At 55.7% G+C, this 15840-nt stretch overlaps 1 protein-coding gene across 1 annotated transcript in view; it reads left to right on the top strand.

Annotated features, from left to right (window-relative positions):
* LOC140722211 (prolyl 3-hydroxylase 1-like) overlaps window positions 1-15840 on the top strand; it is a 112063-nt gene that overhangs the window by 38928 nt on the left and 57295 nt on the right. Inside the window, exons 12-13 of the mRNA XM_073037000.1 lie at window positions 2545-2647; window positions 7644-7719. Coding sequence (XP_072893101.1) covers window positions 2545-2647; window positions 7644-7719 — 179 coding nt within the window. The remainder of the gene's footprint in view (window positions 1-2544; window positions 2648-7643; window positions 7720-15840) is intronic.

Below are 15840 nucleotides of genomic sequence, written 5' to 3'. Positions count from 1 at the left end.
TCTGTATTCGCAAATGAGGGACGAGTGACTCACTAACGGTGCGGTCCTCAAGTCCTCCAGGGAGCGATAGTCACAGCCCTCTTTATACACGCACACAGATAGTCAATTACATCAGTCAAGAGTTTAAAAAGAGTCAATCCTGTGCGTCTTATCAATTCCCACAACAATGCCAGTGACGGTCTCTCCTGCCCACAACACACAGACAGTTTGTCAGAACATCCTGAAAACTAAGGCAGGTGATTGCAGGAGTGCTGGGAACCCAGGCTGAATGGCGAGTCTTCGTTCACGGCACAAAGAAGGTCCATGAAATCCTTCGATCCAGTGAGTCATTGAAGGACTAAAGTATAATTTGCTTTATATGTTGGCACCAGACAGATGAAGGAAAACCTTACACACTGTTTAGTTGTCGGACACTTGGCAGCCCACAGGGCCCTCCCTGCGATTTATGCCTTCACCGTCTCCATCTTGTTTACACTGCCGTGTTGTGCACTGAGATCAGCACGAGGCGCATTGCCAGTGAAAGGAAGGTGCCAGGTATAGATGTTTCAACCCTATATTCAGAATTTTCTGCCACAATTAAGTCATGTTACTTTATGATGTAAAGGAGTAGGTTAAAGGGCAGTACCACAGTCTTGTGTTTACAGCAGGAGGGGTAGAGGGCTGTACCGTGATTCTTTGTTGATTCAGGCATTGAGCAATATAGTCACACAATTCTCTCATCTCGCAAAGGAGTTTACCCTACAGAGTCGGGCAAAATCCTCCACGCCATTCGCGGAAACGTCAGAATCCCAGACGCGCGGAGTAAAGGAACCAGCTGGGCAAACAGCACAAAGCGAGTGAACACGGAATTTCAGAGGTCAAACCGGTAAACGGTCACTTTCGTCCGATGCAGGCCGCGGGGTCACTCTTCGCCAAAGTGCCCCAGTCCGCATCGATCGCCCCCGTCAAAGCACTCGAATCAGCAAAGACAGAACGAGAGTAGCCAGAATCCAGGAGCGGAAGCAACGTGAACCTCGAAGTCCCCCAGACTCACCGACCAACCCTGGCAGCCTGGTTCCCAAGGCTCCCCCGCACCCTCCTCCGACAGCAGCTGGCAAGAGTGCGAGGAGGAGCGGGCAAAAGCAGGCCGACGGCACCAAAAGCACCCGACTGCCCTCCGCTCCTGTCTGCCGTCGATTTCAACCGTGTTCAATGCCTTGGTTGGAGAGGGGCAACGGAGCCGATCGCGGGCTAGAAGCCAAACACTTCAAACCTCGCTAGCTCCCTCGGAGACAGCAAATTGCTCGATCGGGCCAGAAGCACACCACTGGGATGTAAGTCGCAGGTTCCCATCGCACGCAGCCCAGTGGCCAACATAGCAGAGGAACTGGTTTTGTGAACTGTCTGCGGGACGTCGCCGCTGGCCTGCGCTAGCGCCCTCTGGTGGCCAGTGAAAGCCACGGCGCGCATCGGAGTTCCTGCAGGCCGTGACCTGAGGTCGGACCCCCAGAGCAGCGGCAGTTCCTCGGTGCTGGGGTGGGTAGTGGTCCTCCGAAAGCGGGCGGGGACTTCGATCTCAATGAAGCAAACATCTCGGCCAGGGGTCCCACAGTTTCTTCTCTAGCTTCCCACCATGTTCAGGTAACAGCCCAGATAAGTGTGAGGTGGTTCAGTGTGAGATGGGTCAAGTATGATGGCAGAATATAGTGTCAATGGTAAGACTCTTGGCAGTGTGTTCTCTTTCTCTCCACCTCGCTCCTTCTCTCTATCTACCTCTTCCCCTCTCTTTACCTCTCTCACACCCTATCTGTATCTCTCTCTGTCTCTACCATTCTCTCTATTTCTCCCTACATCTCTATTTCCCTCTCTCTCCTCCTCCCTTGAAACCCTGTGCCCCCCCGCCCCCCTGAACATTAGTCTGATTCCAGATTCAGGTTTATTTATCTCGGGACGTACAGTGAACTGCGTTGTTTGTGTTAATGAACCATGCACCTGAGGGTGTGCTTGGGGGGGTGGGGGGGTGCAGCCCGTGAGTGTCACGCCACAATCGTGCACCGACAGAGCCTGCCTGCCCTGCTGTCGGTCACAACCCCGTCTAACCCATGATCCAACTCACAGAAAGAATTCCCCCCCCCCAACCCTGCAAAGCCCCTTACCCTCAAACCTTCCTGCGGTCTGATACCTGTGCAATCATTTACCCTGTCCCTGTCCGGGCCTCCCTCTCTCACCTCCGCAGAATATTACAGCTGTCGACTCGTGTCAGTCCCCAAAACTGGTTTCACTGTGACCGGTTTGCTTTTTCAGAACGTTCTGCACTCCCGGCCAACCCCGACTTGTCTGGCAGATCACATTGCTTGCTTTGGGGTAGGCCAAGGAGGACTCCCGACATAACTCCTGACAAAATTTAACTCTTTCCTTGCTGCCCTTCCTGTTCCCCTGTCTGAATATTCGATGGTGACACTGACGCTCCTCCAGAGTGTCCCTCGATGCCAGCTGCCTGCCCCCCCCCCCACACCCCACCACCAAGGTCTGATGACACTGAATGTCTTTCCTCCTGACCCTCAGGTAGCCAGACAGAGGTCCCGCCTCCGTCCCGGGATTGCCTGGAGGATCCCGAGAGCAGCGGCTGCAGCAAGCAGGGCTCGGCGGAGGGAGCTCGCAACTTCAGGTAGAGCACGTCACTGTTGGCTTGTCCTGGTTGCCTGTGCCCGTAGCATGGTGACAGTCTTGTCTTGTATATCGTTCACACAGATCACATCATTACACAGTGTATTGAGGCAGAACAAGGTCAAACAATAACAGAATGGGAATTGGTTTATTATTGTTGACGTGTACCGAGATACAGTGACAATCTTGTCTTGTATATCGTTCACACAGATCACATCATTACACAGTGTATTGAGGCAGAACAAGGTCAAACAATAACAGAATTGGAATTGGTTTATTATTGTTGACGTGTACCGAGATACAGTGACAATCTTGTCTTGTATATCGTTTACACAGATCACATCATTACACAGTGTATTGAGGCGGAACAAGGTCAAACAATAACAGAATTGGAATTGGTTTATTATTGTTGACGTGTACCGAGATACAGTGACAATCTTGTCTTGTATATCGTTCACACAGATCACATCATTACACAGTGTATTGAGGTAGAACAAGGTCAAACAATAACAGAATTGGAATTGGTTTATTATTGTTGATGTGTACCGAGATACAGTGACAATCTTGTCTTGTATATCGTTCACACAGATCACATCATTACACAGTGTATTGAGGTAGAACAAGGTCAAACAATAACAGAATTGGAATTGGTTTATTATTGTTGACGTGTACCGAGATACAGTGACAATCTTGTCTTGTATATCGTTCACACAGATCACATCGTTACACAGTGTATTGAGGCAGAACAAGGTCAAACAATAACAGAATTGGAATTGGTTTATTATTGTTGACGTGTACCGAGATACAGTGACAATCTTGTCTTGTATATCGTTCACACAGATCACATCATTACACAGTGTATTGAGGCAGAACAAGGTCAAACAATAACAGAATGGGAATTGGTTTATTATTGTTGACGTGTACCGAGATACAGTGACAATCTTGTCTTGTATATCGTTCACACAGATCACATCATTACACAGTGTATTGAGGCAGAACAAGGTCAAACAATAACAGAATGGGAATTGGTTTATTATTGTTGACGTGTACCGAGATACAGTGACAATCTTGTCTTGTATATCGTTCACACAGATCACATCATTACACAGTGTATTGAGGCAGAACAAGGTCAAACAATAACAGAATTGGAATTGGTTTATTATTGTTGACGTGTACCGAGATACAGTGACAATCTTGTCTTGTATATCGTTCACACAGATCACATCATTACACAGTGTATTGAGGCAGAACAAGGTCAAACAATAACAGAATTGGAATTGGTTTATTATTGTTGACGTGTACCGAGATACAGTGACAATCTTGTCTTGTATATCGTTTACACAGATCACATCATTACACAGTGTATTGAGGTAGAACAAGGTCAAACAATAACAGAATTGGAATTGGTTTATTATTGTTGACGTGTACCGAGATACAGAGACAATCTTGTATATCGTTCACACAGATCACATCATTACACAGTGTATTGAGGCAGAACAAGGTCAAACAATAACAGAATTGGAATTGGTTTATTATTGTTGACGTGTACCGAGATACAGAGACAATCTTGTATATCGTTCACACAGATCACATCATTACACAGTGTATTGAGGCAGAACAAGGTCAAACAATAACAGAATGGGAATTGGTTTATTATTGTTGACGTGTACCGAGATACAGTGACAATCTTGTCTTGTATATCGTTCACACAGATCACATCATTACACAGTGTATTGAGGCAGAACAAGGTCAAACAATAACAGAATGGGAATTGGTTTATTATTGTTCACGTGTACCGAGATACAGTGACAATCTTGTCTTGTATATCGTTCACACAGATCACATCATTACACAGTGTATTGAGGTGGAACAAGGTCAAACAATAACAGAATTGGAATTGGTTTATTATTGTTCACGTGTACCGAGATACAGTGACAATCTTGTCTTGTATATCGTTCACACAGATCACATCATTACACAGTGTATTGAGGTGGAACAAGGTCAAACAATAACAGAATTGGAATTGGTTTATTATTGTTGACGTGTGCCAAGATACAGTGACAATCTTGTCTTGTATATCGTTCACACAGATCACATCATTACACAGTGTATTGAGGCAGAACAAGGTCAAACAATAACAGAATTGAAATTGGTTAATTATTGTTGACGTGTGCCGAGATACAGTGACAATCTTGTCTTGTATATCGTTCACACAGATCACATCATTACACAGTGTATTGAGGCAGAACAAGGTCAAACAATAACAGAATTGAAATTGGTTAATTATTGTTGACGTGTGCCGAGATACAGTGACAATCTTGTCTTGTATATCGTTCACACAGATCACATCATTACACAGTGTATTGAGGCGGAACAAGGTCAAACAATAACAGAATGCAGAATAGAGTGTCACAGCCACAGAGAAAGAGCAGAGCAGGCAGACGAGGAGGTGGAAGATCGTAATGAGGTAGATTGTGAGGTCAGGAGTCCATCTTGTTGTACAAGGGTTGTTCAGTGGTCTTATAACACTGGGGGATGAGGCTGTGGGATGTGCTTTCAGGCTGTTGTATCTTCTGTCCGATTAGAGGGGAAATCGAAGATTGCCAGGGTTGGGATCTTTGGTTGCTTTACCGAGGCAGCGGGAAGCGTGAGCAGAGTCGATGGAGGGGACGCTGGTTTTTCCGCGACGAGCTGAGCCGTGCCCGCAGCTTGCTGCGTTTTCTCCTGGTCAGGGGCTTAAAAGGACAATCGGAGAGGCTCGACGGGGGCGCGCTGAATCTCTGCAGCCCCTCGAGGAGGCAGAGCCTCCTTGCCCCAGGCTGGACCAGTATGAGGTGACGCCCACAGCTGGGAGCTCGAAGCTCTCGACCCTGTGAGCTGCCCTCCCCTTCCCCCAAATCGAGCTCGGGCTGAGCTGGCCCACGTCCACGTCCCGCGCTCCCCTACTCTCAGAAACAGGCCCTTCAGCCCATTGATACTACCCACTCCGGTCGAGCTGCACCAGGACCACAGCCCTCCCTTCCCCTCCTGTCCAGTCGCACGGAAATCGAGCTGGCGTGACCCACTCGTGCCGGCAGTACTTTCCGCACCCTCGAGACCCTCCGAGGGAGGAAGTTTCCCCTCGCTTTCCCCTTAACCTCTGGTCGTAGGCCCACCCAAGCTGAGTGGGGGAAAACAGCTGCTTTTGCCTTTACCCCGTCTAGTAGGAGGCAGCCGCCGGTCCCGGAGGATCGTGGGATCGCGCCTCTCCGGGGCACAACCCTGGGTGGGAAGGTTTGAAGAGCCGGCTGTTGCCCCTGCAGTGGGCTCCCCCTCTCCACATCACTGATGTATTCCACGGGAAGGGCAAGCGTCGATACAGCCTGGCACCAGTGTCGCCGCAGAGGTTGCCGGAGGGAAGTTGGAAACGACATCAAACTGCTATAGGGACCCCGGCTCCGGATTTCTTCCCCAGGGTTTACTCCCGAAGCCGTTCCCATAGATGGGCGAGCATGGCCGCAAGGCAGCAGAGATCGAAAGTCAGAGTTTTCCTCCTCCTAGACGGGCTACCATCCAAGGCTGACAAGCCCCACCAGCCCGGAGTGACTGGTTTTGGGGCACCGGCGGTCTCCTGTCAGTGGAAACAGTTCCGCCGGGCTTAGTAGCTCAGCCACACGTGACGGGCGGGAGTTGGACTTGGTTGTCAGAGGCTGTTAGAGACGCACGCTATTTGGAGAACTTTATAGTTAGTGGGAGCTTGTCCCCTCTACCAATCCCCAGGCTATGACAACCTTAGGAACCTACCCGATCTGTGCCCCTTTTAATTTTGTGTACCTCCGCCAAATTTCCCCTCGATCTTCTACATTCCAAGGAATAGACGGGGTGGTTGAAAAGGGCTTCGTCAGTCAGCCCAGTTGTGTGCAGGAACTGGCAGCTCACTTTGCATTTGGGGAAGGAAGAGGGGTGTGGGACATCCCCGGGGAATGTCAGGGCCCTGGGGAGTTTGTCTCCCTGCAGACGGTGGGCCTTAGGTGATGCATTTCACAGCCCCAGTGGCAGGGGTTCCGATCCCCCCAGGACCGGGTGGGTGTCCTCTGGGAGTTCTGCTTTCCTCCCACGTTCCGAGGACGCGCGGGCTAGAGTTAGCGAGCCGCGGGCCAGCTACATCAGCGATGTTCGCGGGCTGCAGTCCGCAGGCGGCGCCAGCCGTCGGCTCGCTTTGCCCAGTGAGGCCAATTTCCGTCTCCGCAGGAGCGGGTTTGTCGTGTTGCCCCTGTAGGGGGCGCTGGCGAGGCACGGAGCGCAGTACTAATCTGCATCTTTGCAAGTGTAGGTTTGTCATGTTGCCCCTGTAGGAGGCGCAGGCGAGGCACGGAGCGCAGTTCCGAGAAAGGGCAGGAGGAGGGTCACCAGCAGGGGCAGGAGGAGGGCAGATGGTTGAGCTGAGAGGAAGATTTTGGAGGGTGCGGAAAGGAATCAGTCTCTGGTGCGGAGAGAAGCCAACAGCCGGAAGGCGCTGTCAGAGGAGATGGTGGAATTACCGAAACCCCAAACCCCACCCCCTGTTTCAGGGGCTGGGAACCTGCTTCCCTCCGCTCTTCTGCAAAGTTTGCCCACAAGGAAAGAAGCTCAGGGTTGTGTGTGGTGACGTGTACATATTCTGATGGTAGATTTTACTTTGAACTTCCCTGTCAACATCACGACAGTTTTAACCGAAACACCTACTCCAACCCCTACCCTCGCCGATCCCCCTCCCTCACTGAACGCCCTCTCCTTCGCCAACCTCCCCCTCACCAATTCCCACATCCATCCACTCCCCCTCATCAACCCCCCTCCTCATTATCATCTCCCTCCCTCTCATCAAACTCCCTGTCCCTCAGTCTACCTCAGCCAGTCAACCCCTTTTGACCCCTGGCTCGCTCTCCCCGCCGATACCCCTTCACCCCTCTCAATCTTGCCTTCCAACGCCCAGCATCTCCGCCCTCCCTGCTCGTCTGACACTCTCCCTCCTCCCACAGCGTGCACCTCTACCTCAATGAGGAGTTCGAAGGAGGGGAGTTCATCTTGACAGAGCCCAAGACCCGGAGTATCATGGTGAGTGTTATGGGATGGTGTGGAGGGAGATTCACTATGTGTCTGACCCCGGGAGTGTGTGATGGGACGATGTTGAGGGAGCTTCACTCTGTGTCTGACCCCGGGAGTGTGTGATGGGACGGTGTGGAGGAAGATTCACTCTGTGTCTGACCCCGGGAGTGTGTGATGGGACCGTGTGGAGGGAGATTCACTCTGTGTCTGACCCCGGGAGTGTGTGATGGGACGGTGTGGAGGGAGCTTCACTCTGTGTCTGACCCCGGGAGTGTGCGATGGGACGGTGTGGAGGGAGTTTCACTCTGTGTCTGACCCCGGAGGGTGTGATGGGACGGTGTGGAGGGAGATTCACTCTATGTCTGACCCCGGGAGTGTGTGATGGGACAATGTTGAGGGAGCTTCACTCTGTGTCTGACCCCGGGAGTGTGTGATGGGATGGTGTGGAGGGAGATTCACTCTGTGTCTGACCCCGGGAGTGTGTGATGGGACGGTGTGGAGGGAGATTCACTCTGTGTCTGACCCCGGGAGTGTGTGATGGGACGGGGCGGAGGGAGATTCACTCTGTGTCTGACCCCGGGAGTGTGTGATGGGACGGGGCGGAGGGAGATTCACTCTGTGTCTGACCCCGGGAGTGTGTGATGGGATGGTGTGGAGGGAGATTCACTCTGTGTCTGACCCCGGGAGTGTGTGATGGGACGGTGTGGAGGGAGCTTCACTCTGTGTCTGACCCCGGGAGTGTGTGATGGGACGGTGTGGAGGGAGATTCACTCTGTGTCTGACCCTGGGACTGTGTGATGGGACGGTGTGGAGGGAGATTCACTCTGTATCTGACCCCGGGAGTGTGTGATGGGACGGTGCGGAGGGAGATTCACTCTGTGTCTGACCCCGGGAGTGTGTGATGGGACGGTGTGGAGGGAGATTCACTCTGTGTCTGACCCCGGGAGTGTGTGATGGGACGGTGTGGAGGGAGATTCACTCCGTGTCTGACCCCGGGAGTGTGTGATGGGACGGTGTGGAGGGAGATTCACTCTGTGTCTGACCCCGGGAGTGTGTGATGGGACGGTATGGAGGCAGCTTCACTCTGTGTCTGACCCCGGGAGTGTGTAATGGGACGGTGCGGAGGGAGATTCACTCTGTGTCTGACCCCGGGAGTGTGTGATGGGACGGGGCGGAGGGAGATTCACTCTGTGTCTGACCCCGGGAGTGTGTGATGGGACGGGGCGGAGGGAGATTCACTCTGTGTCTGACCCCGGGAGTGTGTGATGGGACGGTGTGGAGGGAGATTCACTCTGTGTCTGACCCCGGGAGTGTGTGATGGGACGGCGTGGAGGGAGATTCACTCTGTGTCTGACCCCGGGAGTGTGTGATGGGACGGGGCGGAGGGAGATTCACTCTGTGTCTGACCCCGGGAGTGTGTGATGGGACGGTGTGGAGGGTGATTCACTCTGTGTCTGACCCCGGGAGTGTGTGATGGGACGGTGTGGAAGGAGTTTCACTCTGTGTCTGACCCCGGGAGTGTGTGATGGGACGGTGCGGAGGGAGATTCACTCTGTGTCTGACCCCGGGAGTGTGTGATGGGACGGTGCGGAGGGAGATTCACTCTGTGTCTGACCCCGGGAGTGTGTGATGGGACGGTGCGGAGGGAGATTCACTCTGTGTCTGACCCCGGGAGTGTGTGATGGGACGGTGCGGAGGGAGATTCACTCTGTGTCTGACCCCGGTAGTGTGTGATGGGACGGCGTGGAGGGAGATTCACTCTGTGTCTGACCCCGGGAGTGTGTGATGGGATGGGGCGGAGGGAGATTCACTCTGTGTCTGACCCCGGGAGTGTGTGACGGGACGGTGCGGTGGGAGTTTCACTCTGTGTCTGACCCCAGGAGTGTGTGATGGGACAGTGTAGAGGGAGTTTCACTCTGTGTCTGACCCCGGGAGTGTGCGATGGGACGGTGTGGAGGGAGCTTCACTCTGTCTCTGACCCCGGGAGTGTGTGATGGGATGGTGTGGAGGGAGATTCACTCTGTGTCTGACCCCGGGAGTGTGTGATGGGACGGTGTGGAGGGGGCTTCACTCTGTGTCTGACCACGGGAGTGTGTGATGGGACGGTATGGAGGCAGCTTCACTCTGTGTCTGACCCCGGGAGTGTGTAATGGGACGGTGTGGAGGGAGATTCACTCTGTGTCTGACCCCGGGAGTGTGTGATGGGACGGGGCGGAGGGAGATTCACTCTGTGTCTGACCCCGGGAGTGTGTGATGGGACGGGGCGGAGGGAGATTCACTCTGTGTCTGACCCCGGGAGTGTGTGATGGGACGGTGTGGAGGGAGATTCACTCTGTGTCTGACCCCGGGAGTGTGTGATGGGACGGCGTGGAGGGAGATTCACTCTGTGTCTGACCCCGGGAGTGTGTGATGGGACGGGGCGGAGGGAGATTCACTCTGTGTCTGACCCCGGGAGTGTGTGATGGGACGGTGTGGAGGGTGATTCACTCTGTGTCTGACCCCGGGAGTGTGTGATGGGACGGGGCGGAGGGAGATTCACTCTGTGTCTGACCCCGGGAGTGTGTGATGGGACGGGGCGGAGGGAGATTCACTCTGTGTTTGACCCCGGGAGTGTGTGATGGGACGGTGTGGAGGGAGATTCACTCTGTGTCTGACCCCGGGAGTGTGTGATGGGACGGCGTGGAGGGAGATTCACTCTGTGTCTGACCCCGGGAGTGTGTGATGGGACGGGGCGGAGGGAGATTCACTCTGTGTCTGACCCCGGGAGTGTGTGATGGGACGGTGTGGAGGGTGATTCACTCTGTGTCTGACCCCGGGAGTGTGTGATGGGACGGTGTGGAAGGAGTTTCACTCTGTGTCTGACCCCGGGAGTGTGTGATGGGACGGTGCGGAGGGAGATTCACTCTGTGTCTGACCCCGGGAGTGTGTGATGGGACGGTGTGGAGGGAGATTCACTCCGTGTCTGACCCCGGGAGTGTGTGTTGGGACGGTGTGGAGGGAGATTCACTCTGTGTTTGACCCCGGGAGTGTGTGACGTGGCGGTGAGGAGGGAGATTCACTCTGTGTCTGACCCCGGGAGTGTGTGATGGGACGGTGTGGAGGGAGATTCACTCCGTGTCTGACCCCGGGAGTGTGTGATGGGACGGTGTGGAGGGAGATTCACTCTGTGTCTGACCCCGGGAGTGTGTAATGGGACGGTGTGGAGGGAGATTCACTCTGTGTCTGACCCCGGGAGTGTGTGATGGGACGGGGCGGAGGGAGATTCACTCTGTGTCTGACCCCGGGAGTGTGTGATGGGACGGGGCGGAGGGAGATTCACTCTGTGTCTGACCCCGGGAGTGTGTGATGGGACGGGGCGGAGGGAGATTCACTCTGTGTCTGACCCCGGGAGTGTGTGATGGGACGGCGTGGAGGGAGATTCACTCTGTGTCTGACCCCGGGAGTGTGTGATGGGACGGCGCGGAGGGAGATTCACTCTGTGTCTGACCCCGGGAGTGTGTGATGGGACGGGGCGGAGGGAGATTCACTCTGTGTCTGACCCCGGGAGTGTGTGATGGGACGGTGTGGAGGGAGATTCACTCTGTGTCTGACCCCGGGAGTGTGTGATGGGACGGTGTGGAGGGAGCTTCACTCTGTGTCTGACCCCGGGAGTGTGTGATGGGACGGTGTGGAGGGAGCTTCACTCTGTGTCTGACCCCGGGACTGTGTGATGGGACCGTGAGGAGGGAGATTCACTCTGTGTCTGACCCCGGGAGTGTGTGATGGGACGGTGCGGAGGGAGATTCACTCTGTGTCTGACCCCGGGAGTGTGTGACGGGACGGTGTGGAGGGAGCTTCACTCTGTGTCTGACCCCGGGAGTGTGTGACGGGACGGTGCGGTGGGAGATTCACTCTGTGTCTGACCCCGGGAGTGTGTGATGGGACGGTGTGGAGGGAGATTCACTCTGTGTTTGACCCCGGGAGTGTGTGACGGGGCGGTGAGGAGGGAGATTCACTCTGTGTCTGACCCCGGGAGTGTGTGATGGGACGGTGTGGAGGGAGATTCACTCCGTGTCTGACCCCGGGAGTGTGTGATGGGATGGTGTGGAGGGAGATTCACTCCGTGTCTGACCCCGGGAGTGTGTGCTGGGACGGTGTGGAGGGAGATTCACTCCGTGTCTGACCCCGGGAGTGTGTGATGGGACGGTGTGGAGGGAGATTCACTCTGTGTCTGACCCCGGGAGTGTGTGATGGGACGGTGTGGAGGGAGATTCACTCTGTGTCTGACCCCGGGAGTGTGTGATGGGACGGTATGGAGGCAGCTTCACTCTGTGTCTGACCCGGGGAGTGTGTGATGGGACGGTGTGGAGGGAGATTCACTCTGTGTCTGACCCCGGGAGTGTGTGATGGGACGGTGTGGAGGGAGATTCACTCTGTGTCTGACCCCGGGAGTGTGTGATGGGACGTGGCGGAGGGAGATTCACTCTGTGTCTGACCCCGGGAGTGTGTGATGGTACGGCGTGGAGGGAGATTCACTCTGTGTCTGACCCCGGGAGTGTGTGATGGGACGGCGTGGAGGGAGATTCACTCTGTGTCTGACCCCGGGAGTGTGTGATGGGACGGGGCGGAGGGAGATTCACTCTGTGTCTGACCCCGGGAGTGTGTGATGGGACGGGGCGGAGGGAGATTCACTCTGTGTCTGACCCCGGGAGTGTGTGATGGGACGGTGTGGAGGGAGATTCACTCTGTGTCTGACCCCGGGAGTGTGTGATGGGACGGTGTGGAAGGAGTTTCACTCTGTGTCTGACCCCGGGAGTGTGTGATGGGACGGTGCGGAGGGAGATTCACTCTGTGTCTGACCCCGGGAGTGTGTGATGGGACGGTGCGGAGGGAGATTCACTCTGTGTCTGACCCCGGGAGTGTGTGATGGGACGGTGCGGAGGGAGATTCACTCTGTGTCTGACCCCGGGAGTGTGTGAGATGGGACGGTGCGGAGGGAGATTCACTCTGTGTCTGACCCCGGTAGTGTGTGATGGGACGGTGTGGAGGGAGATTCACTCTGTGTCTGACCCCGGGATTGTGTGATGGGACGGTGTGGAGGGGGATTCACTCTGAGTCTGACCCCGGGAGTGTGTGATGTGACGGTGGGGAGGGAGATTCACTCTTGTGTCTGACCCCGGTAGTGTGTGATGGGACGGTATGGAGGGAGTTTCACTCTGTGTCTGACCCCAGGAGTGTGCGATGGGACAGTGTAGAGGGAGTTTCACTCTGTGTCTGACCCCGGGAGTGTGCGATGGGACGGTGTGGAGGGAGCTTCACTCTGTCTCTGACCCCGGGAGTGTGTGATGGGATGGTGTGGAGGGAGATTCACTCTGTGTCTGACCCCGGGAGTGTGTGATGGGACGGTGTGGAGGGGGCTTCACTCTGTGTCTGACCCCGGGAGTGTGTGATGGGACGGTGTGGAGGCAGCTTCACTCTGTGTCTGACCCCGGGAGTGTGTGATGGGACGGTGTGGAGGGAGATTCACTCTGTGTCTGACCCCGGGAGTGTGTGATGGGACGGGGCGGAGGGAGATTCACTCTGTGTCTGACCCCGGGAGTGTGTGATGGGACGGGGCGGAGGGAGATTCACTCTGTGTCTGACCCCGGGAGTGTGTGATGGGACGGGGCGGAGGGAGATTCACTCTGTGTCTGACCCCGGGAGTGTGTGATGGGACGGTGTGGAGGGAGATTCACTCTGTGTCTGACCCCGGGAGTGTGTGATGGGACGGCGTGGAGGGAGATTCACTCTGTGTCTGACCCCGGGAGTGTGTGATGGGACGGCGTGGAGGGAGATTCACTCTGTGTCTGACCCCGGGAGTGTGTGATGGGACGGCGTGGAGGGAGATTCACTCTGTGTCTGACCCCGGGAGTGTGTGATGGGACGGGGCGGAGGGAGATTCACTCTGTGTCTGACCCCGGGAGTGTGTGATGGGACGGTGTGGAGGGAGATTCACTCTGTGTCTGACCCCGGGAGTGTGTGATGGGACGGCGTGGAGGGAGATTTACTCTGTGTCTGACCCCGGGAGTGTGTGATGGGACGGCGTGGAGGGAGATTCACTCTGTGTCTGACCCCGGGAGTGTGTGATGGGACGGCGTGGAGGGAGATTCACTCTGTGTCTGACCCCGGGAGTGTGTGATGGGACGGGGCGGAGGGAGATTCACTCTGTGTCTGACCCCGGGAGTGTGTGATGGGACGGTGTGGAGGGAGATTCACTCTGTGTCTGACCCCGGGAGTGTGTGATGGGACGGTGTGGAAGGAGTTTCACTCTGTGTCTGACCCCGGGAGTGTGTGATGGGACGGTGCGGAGGGAGATTCACTCTGTGTCTGACCCCGGGAGTGTGTGATGGGACGGTGCGGAGGGAGATTCACTCTGTGTCTGACCCCGGGAGTGTGTGATGGGACGGTGCGGAGGGAGATTCACTCTGTGTCTGACCCCGGGAGTGTGTGATGGGACGGTGCGGAGGGAGATTCACTCTGTGTCTGACCCCGGTAGTGTGTGATGGGACGGTGTGGAGGGAGATTCACTCTGTGTCTGACCCCGGGATTGTGTGATGGGACGGTGTGGAGGGGGATTCACTCTGAGTCTGACCCCGGGAGTGTGTGATGTGACGGTGGGGAGGGAGATTCACTCTTGTGTCTGACCCCGGTAGTGTGTGATGGGACGGTATGGAGGGAGTTTCACTCTGTGTCTGACCCCAGTAGTGTGTGATGGGACAGTGTAGAGGGAGTTTCACTCTGTGTCTGACCCCGGGAGTGTGCGATGGGACGGTGTGGAGGGAGCTTCACTCTGTCTCTGACCCCGGGAGTGTGTGATGGGACGGTGTGGAGGCAGCTTCACTCTGTGTCTGACCCCGGGAGTGTGTGATGGGACGGTGTGGAGGGAGATTCACTCTGTGTCTGACCCCGGGAGTGTGTGATGGGACGGGGCGGAGGGAGATTCACTCTGTGTCTGACCCCGGGAGTGTGTGATGGGACGGGGCGGAGGGAGATTCACTCTGTGTCTGACCCCGGGAGTGTGTGATGGGACGGGGCGGAGGGAGATTCACTCTGTGTCTGACCCCGGGAGTGTGTGATGGGACGGCGTGGAGGGAGATTCACTCTGTGTCTGACCCCGGGAGTGTGTGATGGGACGGCGTGGAGGGAGATTCACTCTGTGTCTGACCCCGGGAGTGTGTGATGGGACGGCGTGGAGGGAGATTCACTCTGTGTCTGACCCCGGGAGTGTGTGATGGGACGGCGTGGAGGGAGATTCACTCTGTGTCTGACCCCGGGAGTGTGTGATGGGACGGGGCGGAGGGAGATTCACTCTGTGTCTGACCCCGGGAGTGTGTGATGGGACGGTGTGGAGGGAGATTCACTCTGTGTCTGACCCCGGGAGTGTGTGATGGGACGGTGTGGAAGGAGTTTCACTCTGTGTCTGACCCCGGGAGTGTGTGATGGGACGGTGCGGAGGGAGATTCACTCTGTGTCTGACCCCGGGAGTGTGTGATGGGACGGTGCGGAGGGAGATTCACTCTGTGTCTGACCCCGGGAGTGTGTGATGGGACGGTGCGGAGGGAGATTCACTCTGTGTCTGACCCCGGGAGTGTGTGATGGGACGGTGCGGAGGGAGATTCACTCTGTGTCTGACCCCGGTAGTGTGTGATGGGACGGTGTGGAGGGAGATTCACTCTGTGTCTGACCCCGGGATTGTGTGATGGGACGGTGTGGAGGGGGATTCACTCTGAGTCTGAACCCGGGAGTGTGTGATGTGACGGTGGGGAGGGAGATTCACTCTTGTGTCTGACCCCGGTAGTGTGTGATGGGACGGTATGGAGGGAGTTTCACTCTGTGTCTGACCCCAGGAGTGTGTGATGGGACAGTGTAGAGGGAGTTTCACTCTGTGTCTGACCCCGGGAGTGTGCGATGGGACGGTGTGGAGGGAGCTTCACTCTGTCTCTGACCCCGGGAGTGTGTTATGGGATGGTGTGGAGGGAGATTCACTCTGTATCTGACCCCGGGAGTGTGTGATGGGACGGTGTGGAGGGAGCTTCACTCTGTGTCTGACCCCGGGAGTGTGTGACGGGACGGTGCGGTGGGAGATTTACTCTGTGTCTGACCCCGGGAGTG

Source organism: Hemitrygon akajei, unplaced genomic scaffold, assembly GCF_048418815.1.
Source record: "Hemitrygon akajei unplaced genomic scaffold, sHemAka1.3 Scf000072, whole genome shotgun sequence".
In the NCBI taxonomy this organism is placed as follows: domain Eukaryota; kingdom Metazoa; phylum Chordata; class Chondrichthyes; order Myliobatiformes; family Dasyatidae; genus Hemitrygon; species Hemitrygon akajei.
The sequence above is the reverse complement of the archived record's forward strand: the minus strand, read 5'-3'. Positions and strand labels throughout refer to the sequence as shown.